Below are 18,755 nucleotides of genomic sequence, written 5' to 3' on the forward strand. Positions count from 1 at the left end.
GGCTGTACAGAGCAGCAATTAGGAAAGATGCTGGTAATGAACAGGCTGTGATTCACTGCACCTTTGGAGTCCAATCCCCCTGTGCAAGGCCATGGTTTGTAGGCACAGAGCCCTCAGGGAGCAGAAGGGAATGTGCATCCCTGATTTGGAGCCTGGGAGCTGCTGCCATTTTCCCATTGTACCAACCTGTGCAGCTGCCTGGGATGGAGCCACAGGGCTGGGATGATTTCCAGCTCCTCCCCCTGCAGGGACACAGGTTAACCCTGTGAGTGACACACAGCCTGAGAGCCTGGACAGCCTGGGAGGGGGGCAGGTGGGTTTGGAGCTGACACATTTTGCTCCCAGTCTGGAGATCTGCAGTCAGTCTTCAGTGCTTAGTGTGAATTCACAGCATGAGCTCACAGAAGACACCTCTGTCCCCTCTGCATCACAGTCCCTTCCACACACAGAAAAATGGGGTGACCCTTCTGCCTGGTCCTTCTGAACTGCTGCCCTTTGGATACTGAGTTCTTAATCACAGAATGATGGAATATCCTGGGTGGGGAGGGACCCACAGGGATCATCCAGTGCAGCCCCTGGCCCTGCACAGACACCCCAACAACCCCACCCTGTGCCTGAGCACTGTCCAAACACTCCTGGAGCAGCCTCAGGGCTGTGCCCATTCCCTGGGGAGCCTGGGCAGTGCCAGCACCCTCTGGGGAAGAACCTTTCCTGATCTCCAGCCCTTCCCTGGTCCTGTCCCTGCCCCAGGGAGCAGAGATTGGAGCTGCAGCCCCTGCTGAGCTCTGCCCTCAGTCTCCTTCTCCAGCTGAACAATCCAAGTGCCCTCAGCTGCTCCTCAGACCCTTCCCCATGGCCATGTCCCTCCTTTGGACACTCTCAGCAGCTTTAGATCCTCCTGACATGGTGGCACCCACAACTGCCCAGACCTGAGGTGAGATCACACCAGGGCAGAGCAGAGCAATCCCTTAGCAAGACCCTGATCCCAGCAGCATTTTCCAGGCACTGCCAAAACCCAGGGGTTCATTGAGCACAGCCCAGCTGCTGTGTGGGGCAGCACACTTCAGTTTATTTCTTACACCTCCACGAAAGGAAATCTGCTTGGAAGTGAGGGAGCTGTTCCCACCATCTCAGACTTACAGCCTCTCCTTCTTCACTAGATCTGATGTTGGGATGACCCACTCCTGGGGGAGGCTGGGAGGGAAGGAAAACATTCTAGAAATTCCACAGACAGTGACAATTCCCACTGATAACAGGACTTCCCTGCTTTTCAGCCTGCCTGTGGTATGGAAGGATTGGTAACAGGACTGTGGAGGCTCACCTGAGAAGATTTGCATGTCGAAACTCTCCTTTTCCCTACAGGACTGAAAAGCATGAGGGATAATGGAGGCTCTGCTGCCTTCCCCCAGCATGCAGGGTGCCACAGGCACTCAGCAGCAAGTGCCCCCTCTGCCAGCACATCATTAACACCCTGATCCTCTGGGCCAGCTCTGCTGACAGAACAGCCAAGGAAAGGGGCTCCAAAAGAACTGCTCTCTGTGTGACTTTGATTGTCTCCTAAAAAAACCAGGTTTTATAAAGCTGTCTTCTTACATTAAAGATCAAATGGGGCTGAAGTTGTTCCTGCCTCAGTAGTGAAATGGCCTCTGCGGTCTGTTCAGGACAAAACCAGCCCTTAACACCAATGTTATAAAATGAAACAAGAGCTACAGCACAGGGAGAAATGGTTCACAGGAGCTGAAACAACCCTGGCAGTGTGGAATAAAAGGAGATTTTAAGGCACAGCTCCACAAGGATGGATTACTTACAGCTTAATTCAACAGTCCTTGTCACCAGCACACTAGTCCCCAGTCTGTGTGTCCCCACTGCCACCTCTGGAAGGGGACAGACCCTCATGATGCCACAATCCATTTCAGGATTCTGGTCCAAGTGACTGAAAAATGGATCTGCACATGGAATCATAACATCATCTCAAAATCTGTCAACTTCTGATAGTGTGGGTGACAAAAATCTATTCATTCAACTGGAGACTGGACAGGTTCTAACGAGAAAATAAATGTACTGAGGGTTATCCTAACTGTGTGCAAGCCACAAGTGATGGGGCTGAAAGAGCTTGAGAGCAGCAGGGAAGCTGAGGGAAGTTCCCGAGTCCTTCCCCAGACATTTTCTTTCAGCCAGGGCTGGGGAGAGGCCAGTTTAGCTGGATGCTGCAGCTAAGTAGGGCAACTTCTGCATTCCCAGGACAAGGCTGTGCATCCTCTACCCCCAAGTCACCCCAGCTGCACATGAACAACCATCCTGCTGCAAACAACTCATCTATGACCTGCTTTAGGCAACAGGTTTCTCTGCACTGCAAGGGGTTAAGACTTTTAATGTTGAAAGACTTTCTTTTCCTTTGGCTCTCTGACAAAACAAGAATCTTATTGCAAGTGCCACCACAAATTCAGGGAAGTCCATTGTATTTGTCACAGCCTCAAATATCTGTTGCCAGACAGAATAAAAGTGGATGTGAAATTTTATTCACATTGACAATGCTAAAATTAAAATGTAGAGACCATATTGCCTCCAGCTCTGGTGTCTCCAGCACAGGAAGGACAAGCAGCTGTTGGAGAGAGTCCAGGGGAGCCCATGGAGATGCTCCAAGGGCTGGAGCCCCTCTGGAGCCAGGCTGGGAGAGCTGGGGATGCTCACCTGGAGAAGAGAAGGCTCCAGGGACACCTCAGAGCCCCTTCCAGGGCATAAAGGGGCTCCAGGAGAGCTGCAGAGGGACTGGGGACAAGGGATGGAGGGACAGGACACAGGGAATGGCTCCCACTGCACAGGGCAGGGCTGGATGGGATATTGGGCAGGAATTGTTCCCTGGGAGGGTGGGCAGGCCCTGGCACAGGGTGCCCAGAGCAGCTGTGGCTGCCCCTGGATCCCTGGCAGTGTCCAGGGCCAGGCTGGATGGGGCTGGAGCAGCCTGGGACAGTGGAAGGTGTCCCTGGACATGGCAGGGGTGGAATGGGATGAACTTTAGGGCCCTTCCATCCCAAAGCAGTCTGTGATAAACCTGTGATAGAACCCAAAGTGATTCTCTGATAAATCAGTGTATTCTCTAATCTACAAAGGCAAATGATGGGTTCAAATACATGGGTTTACTAAAACAAGCCTCTTTAAGGAGGGGACTCTCCTGTCAGTGTGATATTGTGACAATAAAGCAGCACCTGCAGCTTGGCCCCTGCTCTCCCCTGCCTGGATCAGAGCCCTTCCTGCTTCCCTAGTGCTGCTCCTGCCATTTTTGCTGACCCAGCAGCACTGAAATCAAAGCTCCAGAGCCCATTCCAGCCTCCTTCAGCTTCTCCTCCCTGTTCCTCTCTGCACTTGAAGGGGTTGATTTTCTCTCTGCACCACACAAGTCTCCCCCAGCTCCCTCTTTGTTGCTCCACGGGAAACCAAATCCTATAACTTCAAGTCTTTTAATTGGCTGAAAGAATAAAACCAGTTGTTGTCAAAACCAATGTTGTCAAACCTACATTTAACCTGAATTTTGCTGCATCTAGACAGAGCTGATGAAGGGGCTCTTGACGGTGAGTGTGCTGATTTTTCTCAATTACACCAAGTGGCCTAAAAGGAGGGATTATCTCTCCCTGAGAATCCTGCCTCTATGTGACACACTGGAATATCTGCCCACCACAGAGAGGGAGGAAGCCTGATCTCCCAGCACTGATAACTTGGGAATTAGAGATGTAAAAGTGCACCCCAGCAGCCACAGGGACTGAGCACAGTGGGCTCCTTCTCCTCAGTCTGAGAGCAAACCTGGCTCAGCAGCATCACCACATAAGAAAACAAAAAGCTTCAAAAGAGAGTGATTGAAATGTCTTACACTGAAAGGAAAAAAGCAGTAATTAATAGAAATAATGTTCTTGTTATGCTGTCTTGATCATTGAGTGTATTTTAAATGCAAATTGTTGAAGAACACCAGCAGATCTGTGGTGTGTTTAACAGCAAACAGGAAGAGAATATTTAGCCCTGGTTTTCTAAAGCAGCTGCTGCTTCTGACATTAATCTCAGGTGTTAAAAGTCTCATGAACTAATACTGAGTTTCCATTAAGGGTAATTAATGATAACAAAGCTCTTCCTAGAATAAAAATCTACTGGCAGCAAAATCTACAACTTTTAGTGTAAATCTCTAAAACTGCTATTAAGAGCAGCAGGGACTCAGGTTAAGGTGTTCTCTGGATGAAGCATCACAGACAGCTACAGGGTCCCTTCCAAAGCTCTGAAACCTGTGTACAAACCTTTCCTTGAGAAATGCCAATGTAAAATATTCCTTAGAGAACATCAGAGTTTCTAGCACTTAACAAGACTTCTCAATTTTCAAGAAAAACAGAGGAAGGGAGGATTAAAATGCTTAAATTACACCGAGTTGAGAACACCATTTTCTTTCTCTGGTCTCAGTCAGAGAGGGGGAAGCAGAATTCCACTCACAAAACCCCATACAGGTTCCAGCAGGAGTGGTGGCACCTGAGATCCCCCACATAGGCACTTCCTCCAGACCCCAGAGAGGTTTGTGCTGACAGCTCAGAATCCCTCACTGCTTACAAAAATAACCACCCCGACCTCCTGCTGTGTTTTGATTGATTCCAGACGAAGCAGAACATTTGTTTTCCCACTGGGTGAAACACAGACCCTCACACAGCAATTCATCTGAGCTGCTTGTGTGCAGTGGGAGGCTGCAGCTGCACTCTCCAGGAAGCAGGACAGAAGGACAGAACAGCAGGCTCACATCTGTCCCTGGGAGCAGCAGCTCAGGTGTGCTCCACAGTCAGTGCAGGTGGCTTTACTGACCCACTGGAGCTTTCTCAGCTAAAACAGGTGCCAACAGCTATACTGAAAATGGAAAGAAAGGCTTTGCAATGAGAAATGGTATTGCTTCCCTAAGGCTTTGTACAGAACTGCTTCAGGAATGTGTAAGGCAATACCAAGGTGGGATTTTCCCCAAACAGTAATTTCTTTTCCAGTAAATAATCTTTCATTGCTCCTCTGGAAGCACTGTTTTTTCCACAGGGCTTTATCCTCCTGCAGCTTCTGAAGGGTAACAAGCTCCATTTGCAGCTACTGAGGTAACTGCAGCCCATCCTGTGGATGCAGGCAGCTCAGGAGGGGTTGGGGTACCTTGCAGGAGAGCGTCTGTGCTGATGCGGTGCCTCGTCATCTGCAAATCCCCCTCGCTGTCAGACCCTTCATCCTCCTGGATCTCTATGTCAGAGTCATCATTGCCTGGTTAAAAAACAAAGGCAGCTGATTAATATCACCCAAAGCAACCCCCAGCCCAGGGGAGCAGCTGGACACAGGAGACAGCAGCAGTTCTACCTTTGATTGAGCCCAAGAGGAATTGAAAATGCAGCTGCAGAGAGCACTGGAAAATGGCCAAAATCCACATCCCAAGGAGAAATCCTTCACACTCTCTGTGAACAAGAGCCTTGGGACAACTCCAGACTGTTTAAATACCCCCTCTGGGTATGAAGAGAAGGTGCTACTTCAGCAAGTGATTTAAAAACAAAACTCTTTGAAAAGCACTTGGGAAGTGTGTGTTTATTATCCTGGTTTTATCCTGACACCAGCAATACCAAAACCCATTTTTGCACTATGTGCCTTTCATTTAATCCTAGATAAACATAGCTCCAGTCCCAGATAAAGGAATGCAGCTACAGCCAAACTCAAGATGCTGGAGAGAGAGGGAAGTTTCCAAAGATGCAGGAACTTCTTCAGATATTTTCATCATCTGCCTGTTTCCTTCTCCCCATCCAAAGCAGAGCTCCCAGCCCAGTGCCAGGACAAAGCCAACAGGACCCCATGGGAGGACCCAGCACAGCAACATTTGCTGCTGATTATTTAGAGAAAATTGGCAATTCTTTCCCAGGTACATTTAATTACACACATGTCTGAGGTGAAAATGGAAATAACTACTTTAATTAGGATCAGTAATGAGCTGACACATCTTTGCAGTATTTAATTATTGGACAATGTACAAATATTAGACATTTTCCCATCCTCTTTTTCACTGCAATATGAACTTAATGAGAAAATAATAATGGCAAGAGAAGTATCTGCTAGCCTGGTAAGATTACAAGGCTCCAGCAGAGTTAGCTATAATACCTATTTGCACTTTCTTCTTTGGCAAGCGAGGGAATCACTCACTGCTGTGTGACCTGCATGCTGCCTCTGTTTGCCTGGCATTTAGGAAACTGAGGTTTTGTTCAGCCTTGCATGGGCAAATTCCTTGGGAGGAGACATGTGGAGCTTACAGAAGGGATTCAAGTTTGTGCTCAATATATTAAAGAATTAATTTATCACATCTGTGATGGCTCTTACTGCTACTAAATGCCCTCATTCTTATTTTGTGGTTTTTCTTTCATCTTTATTTTATTGTTAGCTGCAATTTGTCCCTTTCAGGATTTGTCATTTGTGTTCCTGTCAGGCAGCAAGAGCTGAGGATGCTGCAGGGACATTGGTTACTTGGCCAAACCTTTCCCATTCCAGGCCCATCCATGATTCCTACTCCTGTCTGGGATCTCCTGAGCATCAGCTGCCAGCTGAGCAGGGTTGGATGGGATATGGGGGAGAAATTCTTCCCTGTGCCTTTAAAAATCCTGGATTGCCTTTCAAGCCATATCAAAATACAAATTCATCAACTGAACTGCCAGCACATCATGGAAAGGCCTGGCTGGGAAGAGACCCCAAAGCTCAACCATGGCAGGGACACCTTCCACTGTCCCAGGCTGCTCCCAGCCCCATCCAGCCTGGCCCTGGACACTGCCAGGGATCCAGGGGCAGCCACAGCTGCTCTGGGCACCCTGTGCCAGGGCCTGCCCACCCTCCCAGGGAAGAGTTTCTTCCCAATAACCACAGTACAGCACTTTTCCTGCTGAGTTGTGACTTTGAAACAAATTCTGCTATGGATCCATGGCAAGAATTTGGGTTTTCCTGGAACAGCCTGGCTGGAATCCTGGAGCTCAGAGCATCACTGCAGTGAACTGGTGCCAGAGGCTCAGAGAAGTGACAGCTGCAAATGCAAATTCAGCACTATCAAAATTCCTGCCTGAAACTCCTGCTCTCTCTTGAAAAGACATCAGCCACCTTTCTCACTCCACAAAAATAAATACACTGCTCCAATCCAGCCCAAGGGCTGCCACCACCAAGACCAGCTGTTCCGAATCTGAATTACCAGTTGATCTGAATTGTGCTGAGCCAAAATCCCAAGGACACACAAGCAGAGCACAGTGCTAAAAAATTATTCAAATACACAAGACAAACAGAAGCTGAGTATAGGCTTTTTATCAGCCCAGTGCTGTGTGTGACCTGTCCTAGGCATTGCTTCATCACCAACCCCCCACTCTACACCCAGTGTGCCCAGTTCTCACCAGACTATTTTTGGTATTCATAAAAAGTTCAGAAAGTTTCATTTAACAACATGCAAAAAGAACTTATTGCCGTAGAAGAAGCTGCAATCTCATATGTGTACCACTGCACAGCCAACTATAATCAATTCTGGGGAGACAAGGAACACTCCTGATGAAAAAAAACAGATTTTTCTCAGGATCAGCATAAAGCAATGAAGATAATCAACCCCAGCACCACAAATTGCCATGTGCTTTTACATGAAGTACAGAACCCACTCAATGGAGCTGGCTTATAAGATTTATATGGGTTTACATGAGGATTATTGGAATTCTCACAACAGACATTATTATGCAGCAATCCATGTGCCCCACTTGAAGCAGCTTCCAGAAGCTTCAGACAGAGGTTTTAAGCAGCTCTTGTATTTTTATTATGAAAAGGTAATCAGCAGAACAAGTCTGTAAATTGTGCTGGGCCCATCTCCCCAGTGCTGTGATTGCCTCTGGTGCACAGCAAACACTCCAAATATCAGCCTACCCAGGGAGGATACACTGGGATTTTAAACCCCACTTGCCTTTCATTTCAACATTTCTATTTCATAAAGATGGGTTTCAGTCAAATAAATTAGTTTCCTTTAAACTGTTCAGCCACAAAAAATACATCCTGGTTCCACTGATCTCCAAAGGTGGGATTTCTGTTCCTGCTCTCACTGCTCCCAGAAAAAAGCCAGAGCTGATACCTGGACATCCAATACTATATTGACATTATTTAATTTCTGGTAATTTGCAATGCTTGAAGGAAAAGCACCATGATTCAATAACTTAGCAGTGCTTTCTTTGCAGATTTGGTAGTTTGCATCAATATTCAAGTAAAGGAACCCAGCTGTAAAATAAGAAGTTACTGTGGTGAGAATAATGAGCACAGTGGCCATTGTTTATTGATATGCTCTGGAATTAGCTGTAAGTGCTGTGCAGGGTGTTCAATTTCATCAGAAAATCACTGCCTTGGAAACACAGGCACTGGCTCCACAGCAATTACTGCACTCAGCAGGATGCTGGTTTTGGTGAGAAAACATCATGAGAACAATCAAATGGGCAACTGACAGCCACTTGATCCCAAATGAAATCCAGTTAATAAATGGCATGAAAAAAGGGAACAGCAAAAACCAAAGGGGATGAGATTGGGATTTTTGGTGTGCTGAAGGAGAGTGAAGCACAGAGGCTCAGCTCTGCAAACCCATCCTATTGTCACACCAAACCCACAACACCAGGCTCTGTATCAGCCTGTGCACTCCTAAACACAGAGCTCTGCAATCTGAAGGGAAAGAGAGAGAGAGAGAGAGAGAGAAAGAGATAAAGAAAGAAAGAGATAAAGAAAGAGATAAAGAAAGAGAGAAAGAGAGAGAGAAAGAGAGAAAGAAAGAGAGAAAGAAAGAGAGAAAGAAAGAGAGAAAGAAAGAGAGAAAGAAAGAAAGAAAGAAGAAAGAAAGAAAGAAAGAAAGAAAGAAAGAAAGAAGAAAGAAAAAGAAAGAAAGAAGAAAGAAAAGAAGAAAGAAAGAAAGAAAGAAAAAAAAAAAGAAAGAAAGAAAGAAAGAAAGAAAGAAAGAAAGAAAGAAAGAAAGAAAGAAAGAAAGAAAGAAAGAAGAGAAAATGAGAGAGAAAGAGGGATAAAGAAAGAGAGAGAAAGAAAGAGGAAAAGAGAGAAAGACTTGGATATAAAACTATCTGGAGGGAACATCCTTTGTCCTTAGCACAAAACTGAGATCTGTCATCTGATCTCTAACAAAAGTTCAGCCTGGCACTGAGAGCTCCTGAGCAAGGTACCTTGTGTTAATGTGTGTAACTCCCAGGAATTCCAGTGGAAAACCTGGATGTTCAGAGCTGTGCAGCGAAAAACTGGGCAGTGACAGCAACCTACAGCAACAAGGAGGTTGCAGAGGTAGCTCTAAGTGCATTTATCTACCTTGCCTGGCCATTTTAAGATCACAGAATCATGGAATCATTTGGGTTGCAAGGGGATTTATACTCATCCCATTCCAGTCCTGCCATGGGCAGGACACCTCCCACTATCCCAGGCTGCTCCAAGTCCATCCAGCCTGGTCTATGTGCAGCATCCAAACCCCCAATTTATCAGGAAGTATGATTAACCACTGCCTGGGGAACCAATAGGTCTCAGCCACTTGAAATAATCAAAATTAACTCAGGATGACAAGCTCCACTTAAACTGGGATTTGAAGTTTTAGCAGGAGTGAGCAGTTAGATTATTTTTGGGCCCATTTGATAAAGAGGTCATATTTGGTGACCAGAACTATTTCTAACAGTCTTACAAGCCAAAAATCCATCCAAGCACTATTAAATTAGACCATGAAATTGCAATTACTCAACAAGCACAACACAAAGCTCCTGTGGACCAGTTCCAAGTGTCTCTCACAAGAAGATGGATGGCCTGAGCACCAGCAATGTCATCCAGGAATCATCCAGGAGTTCCCCCTCAAATCCCACAGCTGCTGCAATGGGGTTTTGTGGTTGTCTGCTGGCAGATTTTAAAGCATCAGCTCTGGAGTAGAAAAGGTGCAGCCAGGAGGATCAGTTAAATCCTCTGGTTATTGCTGAACAAGATTCATATAGTGCAGATTTCCAAATGCTGGAGAAAATGAATGTTTATCCATTCCACAGACCAAGCAAGAGTGGACTGACTGGAGCAGCACAGAAACTGGCAGAGTCAATGAAAAATTCAGTTTTACAGCAAATACTTCTGCATATTCAAATTAATCCTGGGCACAGCATTGGTCAAAAGAAATAGAAGAAATACCTTGAAAAATTCAAAGTGTTTATGGTTTTATACTTTCAAAGCAAAGTATTTCACTTCTTAAAAAACACAGGTCACATATATTCCTACAAGAAAGGTGGAGAGACACTTGGGACAAGGGATGGAGGGACAGGACACAGGGAATGGCTCCCACTGCCAGAGGGCAGGGATGGATGGGATGTTGGGCAGGAATTGTTCCCTGGGAGGGTGGGCAGGTCCTGGCACAGGGTGCCCAGAGCAGCTGTGGCTGCCCCTGGATCCCTGGCAGTGCCCAGGGCCAGGTTGGATGGGGCTGGGAGCAGCCTGGGACAGTGGGAGGTGTCCCTGCCATGGCAGGGGGTGGAACTGGATGAGCTTTGAGGCTTCCTTCCAACCCAAACTATTCTGGGATCCTGTGATTCTGCACTGTCTTTTAAATTGATAAAAAGCTCTTGAAGAATGAGAAAATGCATCGGGAGAAGTGTGTAAAAAAGTAAATTGAAAGATCTGTAAATACAAAAAGCTGAAGAGACTAAAAATATTTCAGTCTAGAAACATTATAAGTTGTTCCTTTTTGCTCAACAAAGTTTTAGCAATTTTGGGTAAGCCTGAGGAAATAAATTGAATTTCTGCTGTGGTTGGTGACCTTTCCTGGCCTCTCCTGTCACACAGTCCAGTACCAGAGCACCCAGTACCCACACCTGACAGTGCTGTCTCCAGCCTTCATCCCAGCAATGTCCAATACACTCCTTTAAGTGTCACTTTGCCATTAACAAGGAAACCAACCCTGAGTTTCAGGCAATTGGATTTGTTCTGTGGCACCAGTCCTGCATGTGGCACAGGGCAGCAGATGTGTGAGACACCACTGCCTGCATCAGCCTCCCTAAGAGCATCTTCTGCCAAGAAAAGATTAGAAAAATAACAGTAATTTCCTCCCTGCTCAGCATGAAACACATTTTCATACTACTTCAAGTACTTAATTGTGTGTATTTTCATTAGGCAGATAATACTCAGAGCCTGACCTGTAGCTAGAGTTCAAAATCTTTATGTTGTTTAAGAACAGTATTTCAGACAATTTAGTGTTGGTTTGTTTTTGTTTTTGGGTTTTTTCAGTGCAGTGGTTTTATGGAGTTGCTCTGTCAAAGAGAATTTGCAATGTGTAGAAGCAAAAAAAAACAAAACAATAAACAAACCAAAAAAGCACTACAATAACACGACACAATTTTGCCACTTTTATCTGAGTACTGTGTCCATGGAATTTCTTTATTCTTAACACAGACCTGCACAACTCAACCTCCATCCCACAGCTCTCTTTTATGAGAAACAGGATTTCTCAGGCTGAAACTCAACTGAGAGCTGTCCAAAACTCCTGCAGGTTCATTGCAGAGAGCAATGAAGGATTAATTAGGAGCCCTGCTTACCAAATGAGCAGGAGATAAGGTCAGGGGATGCAGACAATGCAAGAGCTGATCAATTCTGTGGGGAGGTGAAGGTACCAGTGCTCACAGGGCAGAGAGGAACTGAAGGTAGGTCAATTTAGACAAGAAATTGGGAAGAATTTCTTCCTTGTAAGGGTGGGCAGGCCCTGGCACAGGGTGCCCAGAGCAGCTGTGGCTGCCCCTGGATCCCTGGCAGAGTCCAGGGCCAGGCTGGATGGGGCTGGAGCAACCTGGGATAGTGGAAGGTGTCCCTGCCCATGGCTGAGGGTGGGATTAGATGAGCTTTAAGTTCCCTTCCCACACAAAGCAGTCTGGGATTCTATGAAATATTTTTCCCTTCAAAAACCTGCTGCAGAGAGATGTTTCTGATGGTGAAATCCTTTACTCTTGCCTGTCATTGGCTCACTAGAGGGCACATCCTCTCTCAGGAGCATGCAGCACCCAAATCCAAACAGCTGAAAGGCTGAAGGGCTCAGGACTGCAGCACCCCAAACCATTTCCTCACAGCACTGTGATAAAATCACTGCCAGACCCAGTTTGGGAATCCTGTCCAGCACAAACTCCATCCCTCAGGTGGTCCCTGTTGTACCTCAGTGGTGCTGAGCTCAATCTGCTGCTCTTTCTTTGTTTCCTCTTGTGCTAAATGTGTGTTTTTTCCTGTGCTGAGGATCCTGGGATTAACACATTGCTCTGTAAACCATCTGTGCCATGTAAGACACCAACTTCTGCATTCCCTCACCAAAGCACATCTCTTGGGTTTGTTTAAAGGGCAGCATTTAATTAATTAGCAGAGGAGGAGGCAGGGCTCTGCTCTAAGGGGAGAGCCCAGGTTGTTGAGTGTGAGCAGACTGTGGGCTTGGGGAGCTTTACAACATTCCATTAATTAACCCCTGTGCCCCTGATTGGAAAACAGCCCTGAAGAGCCACATTTCCTGTCTCAGTTCCACCCCTGCAGACTTTCCCAGACAAAGGCAAGGTGGGGCTGACAGAGATGACTCGATTTGCCAAGGTGATGGGACAGTCAATAAATGAGGCAGCTCTGGAAGCAGCATTCTGCTGCTCTTCTCACTAGAATAAATGCTAATTATGACAATTAGGTACTTGAATTAAGATGTATTATGGTAATATTTGAGGTTATTAAAAGTAATAATCACATTATTAGGTGGCAGTTAAATCAGTCACCAAAAGGCAAAGTTCCTTTTATTTCAGAGATGCAAAATGACAGAACAGTTTTCCAGCTGAAAACTGACAGACAAGGACAAAGCAGGGCAGCAATTTTCATGTTATACCTCACACTGCCAATTACTGGTGACTGATGCTCACCTCCTCTTGAACTTTTTTACCCTAAAAACTGTCAGAGAGGAGAACTTAGACTTTTTCATGCAAATAAATCCTTGAAATAATTCAACATTCTTTTAATTTACATTACAAATCCTATATTTCAACTAAAACTTCTTTACTCTTTGCACCTCATTGATATGATACCAAAGATGGGCAGAAATCAGGGAACTTCCTCTTTCATGACTTTGATCTGAAAATCTCAACCACAAAACAAACTGTGAAGTGCAATTTTTGTGTCTTTACTCAATTTCAGCTTTCATGAACCCTCCCTCTGACCCTGAGAGTTAGCTTTCCTCCTAGTTTCTCCCAGTATCAAATAAAAACACCCAGACTGCAATATTAAATTCACAGGGGTAGTTCATGATGAAGTTCTGCCTGGTGTTTGGCTCAAAAAGACCAATGTCTGGTTTGTGAGCTTTCTACAGAATCTCAAGAGGTCATTAATTCCTTCTGATCCCAATTAATTAAGAAGTACCTTAGGGAAAAAAACCCCAAATTTTAATTGCATCCTAATTTTGCAGATACACTAAAATCAAACAAATGCAGGGAGGCAAATGTGGTTCCTATTGAGAAGATTGATGATATTAGAGAGGACTTTGAGCTGTGAGTTTTCATCTGGGAAAGTTCTGATCTGTGTCATAAAGAACCATTCTGAACACAGAACCAAACCCTGTCCTGAGCAAGTGCTGAGGACATAAATTTGGGTTTTGAACTCTGGTTTTGCAGGACAGCCCAGCATGTGTGTGATGAGGCACAAACCAGCAGGACTACTCACCTCCATGAAGCATTTGGCTGAGAAGAATCCTCTGTTCAAATCTGCTCTCAAGCAATCCCCTGCTGCTGGGCCAAGTCTGTATCCCCAGCCAGCCCAGGCAGGGGTGGGAACAGTAAAATGAAGCCTAAATCTGCTCAGGGGTTGCCCAGCATTCAGTGGCTGTAAAAATTACTCAGCTCTGCAGGTGCAGCTGGCAAGGGGAACATTCCCAGAGGAACATTTCACAGCTGTCCTTTAAAGCTGTGTCTTGGGTTGATGTGGCCAGCAATGTGTATTCTGTCACCATCTGTTAAACCAGGTGTGGCAGTGATTCCTGATCTCTTGGCACACACCACCTGCTAATGGGCATCTTTAAACCAGCTGGGACAATCATCTTTGTCTTTTCTACAACCCATCCTCCCTCCAGGAATCTGTTAATGGGCCATTCAGTCCCACTGTGTGACTGATAAAATTACATCATCCCACTGGGAGATGCTCTAGCCAGGGGGAGGAGCCAAGTATTTCCTACCTAGATAAAAACTGAGATTTTGGACAGCAAGGTACCATCTTTCCACTGGATTCCAGAGGAAAACTGGACCTTTCCACATTATCCCTGGACCTTCAGAGGAAAACTGCACCTTCTCCAGGAGCACTGCTCCAGCTGAACCACATCTGCCACTGCAGGAGGATGCAGCCACCATTGAATGGGACTGCTGCCAACACCCTGACTGACTGACAGGGTGTCAGCTTGGATTCTGACTCTGGCAGGGTTGGGATTGTTCTTTGTAATACTGCATTTCTATTTTAATTTTCCCAGTTATTCCTAATTCCCATATCTTTGCCTGAGAATCCCTTAATTTCCAAATTATTATAATAATTTGGAGGGAGGGGGTTTGCATTCTCCATTTCAAAGAGAAACTTCTGCTTTTCTTGGCAGACACCTGTCCTTCAAACCAGGACAAACTGTCATGATTCCTCTTGTTCTCCCCCTCCCTGCTGACTCTGTCACCACCCCACACCCCCTTGGAAGTGGACACTTCCACATGGAGTAGCCACACTTAGCAACTCCTCTGCTACTACAAGGAAGGAAATGCCACTTACTGCCACTCTTGAGCAGGTGCTGCTCCTCCTCCTTCAGCCTGTTCTGGATAAGACGTAACATGTTGGCTGCTTCCTGCAAAAAGAGAAAATTGCCTTGGGAAAGCTGCCACAGGTAGAATGGGACTAGCAAATGCCAGCATTGAGAATGTTTTATGGAAAAAATAGGTTTGATTTGAAATATGGAGCTCCTGCTTGCTTTGTGAGGGTCAGGATATAAAGCTGGTATCAACCAGTGCACTGAAATTCAGCCTTACATCCCCACTGGGTGAAACATCACTTATCCCATGGAAAATTGGTTTATTTGTCTTCATCCTGCAGAACATGATTGCTGTTGCTGTGAAAAGCAAGCTTTGGTAGTTGTTTTCAGCCAGCAGTCCATTAAACACCAGAACTGGTTTGTGAAGTGACTGCACTTCCTAACACACATCCAAACCAGAAAAAATCCACACCTTTGCAAACAAAACTGGGGCAAACAACCCTATCAATGAGCTGGAAAAGCACAGCCATAAATATACCACAGAGTGGTATTTATTATACCACTCTGGTGCAAAGGAGAACCAACCAAATGAAGGTCAGTGACACTAAAAAGTCACAGAGTGGGACCTTTCTAGCCCATTTTTAATGACATTTAGCTTAATTTTGGGTAATGCTAATGGTGAAAAGCAAACTAAACATGATAGAATAATGCACAGAATAATCAGGCACAGCCAGAACCCACAACATGAACAGGTGGCAACAGCTGATACAAGATTGAGCCACAAATTTTGCTAATTTTAGTCTCCTCAATTCCAGTCAGGCAGAGGAAAGTTAATTAATTGTGGATTGAAATAAGATTTTTCTGAGCCTTTGATTTTTCTATGCAAAATATGATTATAATTAAAAACACCAGTTGCTCTGATGGGATCAGACCTCCACACTTACAGTGCACTTGTGGGAAGGAAACATGAACTAGCTGGAATATCCAAGGGACAGAGGGAAGAAATTAAGAAGAGCATGAAATGTGGAATGGAGCACAAGCTCCACTTTCAAGTGGAAATGTGTTTCCACAAATACAGAATCTGAGAGAGGAACCTCCAAGGCCCACCCAGCACATGAGGAAGACTGGAATGGTCCAACACAGCTTGGCATAAATACCTGTACCTGGGAATTGGAATTGATGTTGGAAAAGCTTGCAGGGAAGATGTTCCCAAAGTGAAGTGATGTGTCACCTGTACCTGGTGAGAAACACAGCTCACTGCCTCTCTCAAGGAAATCAATCCTGATCCAAAAATCTGCTTTGGGCAATCTCACAAACTGTCTGCTCTGCAAACTCTCAGTGCTAAGAGACAGGAATATTGCTAATGGATCCTTGGGACCAAAGGAAGAACCCTGAAAGCTGAAGCAGGTGTGACAGTGTCCAGGGGGATAAAGCTGAAAGGTCAGGATGCCAAATCCCATGGAATGAGACCCTCCAGCAGCAACTTGCATCAACAGGACTACTGAAACCTCCAAAGTGATGGTGTGTTCTGCAGGGAGAAGCTAATTCTGCAAAAACAAGTGAGGAAAAGACACAAGCAGGTTGTTAAACTCATTTCATGTAGACTCAGAACACCTGAAATGCTCTGTGGAGGAAACTGCTATTCTTTATGAATTCCTTCTTCATCATTAGCACTCTCCACCCCCCTCAGTGCCAGCAAAGCCTTTTCAAAAATGATGAAAATTGAAATGAGTGTGGACCTGAGGTAAAATTTTCAGAGGACTCTAGCTAATAGTGTTTCCTTTGGTCATTCCAAGGCCTCCGCTGCATCAATGAGTTCCAGTATTTCCTCAATGAGCCTCACAACTGCTGGTTTTATTTTCCTTTACCTCTTCCTCCCAGCCAGCCCTAAGGTTTCATTATGGTCAGATTTAAATAAGCCCCTGCCCCCCATTCCCAAGGCAGCCTCCCCCCTGCTCTGTCCCTGGGACAAATGGATACAGAGGGATCTATCCCCCACCTGGATCCCAACCCCACTGCCTGCTGCAGCCCACACAGTGCATAAGGCAAAGAAAGGAAAAACCAGGATAAAAGGAAAAGGACATTTCCCAGATATCATGGGGACAAATTCATAAGCCCCAAAAACACATTTAGAATGCTCACAGAGCAGTGAAATAATCAGCACAGACATAATCACTGCCTGGCACTGCAATTCCAGGCACACACCACGACAGCTGGAGTTGGCAATTCCAATTTAGACAAATCAGCAGCTGCCCTGCCCTGCTTCCCTGCTCCTTCCCTTCTCCCACTCTCCAGCTCTGACAAAAGCATTTGTGCAGCAACAAACAGAACCTGCTGCAAACAAATCCATCCAAACAAAATTAAGCCAGGCAAATTCTCCTCTGCAGCTCAGTGTGTGCCTACCCAAGGTTCTGACTGGAGGATGGGGTGCTGCACCCCTGAGGAAAACAGCTGGGTTAAGATGATGGGGTTTATGAAGTTAAACTGCAAGAGAAATGAAGGCTAGAAGAATGTTTACCCATACAGATGAGCCACTTCTCCTCCTTCCTCCAGCCTTTCACCTGTGCTGCTGCCAGCAGCTCAGCTGAAGTCATTGCAAGCCAGCCCAGTCACTTAACTGGCAGGAAAAATGTTTTTCTGCTGGTTTAGGTTTCTGAATAACTTGATGCACGGCTGGTTAAATGCCACTGTCAGCCCTAGGGACCTGCTGAGGCTGTGCATCCTCCCTTCCAAAGCAGCCATGGCTCCATCACTGCCACAGCCTGCAGAAGCTCATCAAAAACTGCAGCAACACAAAGTGTGTTAAAAGGGCAGCTCCAAACCAGTCAGAACCAGGAGAGCATCAGTGAACTGCTGGTTACTGTTCTTAACAAGTGGCATCTTCAAAGGGGGGGGCAGAAGGGATGGCAATTCAAAAACCCAGAAAGTAAACAGAATTTATCACTTAATGTTTTAAAGGTTTTGAACACCTGCAATCATCAAAGCTGCATTTTTGGGCCTGAGAGGCTTCCATGGTGACACCACCTGAGCAGATGTGATTTAGGGCAGCTCAGCAAAGCCCAGCCTGTGCTCATCACAGCTGTTTTTGTGTTTGAGGCTGGCCCTGGGTGTGATCCAGGGCTGTCACAGGGCACAGGAGCTGGGGGTGATGGACTGGAACACTGCAGGTGCCCTTTGAGCACAGGCTGCTGTCCCAGGGTCCAGGGGCTGCTCAGGTGTCACATCTCCCTTGCAGTGACAGTGACAGCTCCTCTCTTCAGTACCTCAGTGGCTTCCAGCCTGTGCAATAAATCCCTTTCTGGGTTTTTCCTTGGGGAGCAGCTGTGTGTGCATCTCCTCCATGGCTGGGCAGCCCTGAGAGCTGAGAGCTCATGCAGGTGATGTTGTGGGACTCGTTGGTGAGCTGGTCTCACAGAGGTCCAGATGTTCTGATGTCCCAAAGTGTGAGAAGTGATCCTGGATCAGCTGCTCTCATTCCCTCCAGAGCTGGAAAATGCCACTGCCCAGGCCCCAGTGGGCCACAGGTGCTCCTGGTGCTTCCCCTGGGTCCCCAGCCCAGAGCAGGTTTGAATAATTCCAGGGAAAAAAACCTTCTCTGTTTCAGTCAGTCAAAAACTACCTAAAAGCAAAGGGGAGCTCTCTCCTGCTGTCCACCACAGTGACACAGTCCAGGAGATGAAGTGATGGAAGCCCCATCTCTGTGTTTTGAAAGCAACTGCCTCAGACATTCCACTGCTTCTCCTTCCCCCCTTCACTCTCAAATCCAGCCTTAAAGATACAAAATGTATTTCTGGGCTAAACAGACAAATGGGGATACAGTGCAGCATGAGAAAGTCACCCCAGGACACAAACCAATCTGCTCCTTCAGAGACTCCCAGGGCTTTCAGGGTACCAGGGATCACTGGGGCTGAAAATCCTGCTTTAGGAGCAGGGAAATGGAAATTCTCTTCTCTGCCTCATACATTATGCAGCC

General features: G+C 46.1%; 1 protein-coding gene across 3 annotated transcripts in view; it reads right to left on the reverse strand.

The window, feature by feature from the left end:
- CLUAP1 (clusterin associated protein 1) overlaps window positions 1-18,755 on the reverse strand; it is a 56,024-nt gene that overhangs the window by 4,819 nt on the left and 32,450 nt on the right. For all 3 annotated transcript variants that reach the window (XM_079321115.1, XM_079321113.1, XM_079321114.1), the window contains exons 9-10: window positions 14,806-14,878; window positions 5,158-5,262 (exon numbers count right to left, since the gene is read on the reverse strand). In XM_079321115.1, the coding sequence (XP_079177241.1) occupies window positions 5,158-5,262; window positions 14,806-14,878 (178 nt within the window). The remainder of the gene's footprint in view (window positions 1-5,157; window positions 5,263-14,805; window positions 14,879-18,755) is intronic.

The sequence above is a fragment of the Erithacus rubecula genome (genome assembly GCF_903797595.1).
Source record: "Erithacus rubecula genome assembly, chromosome: 17".
In the NCBI taxonomy this organism is placed as follows: domain Eukaryota; kingdom Metazoa; phylum Chordata; class Aves; order Passeriformes; family Muscicapidae; genus Erithacus; species Erithacus rubecula.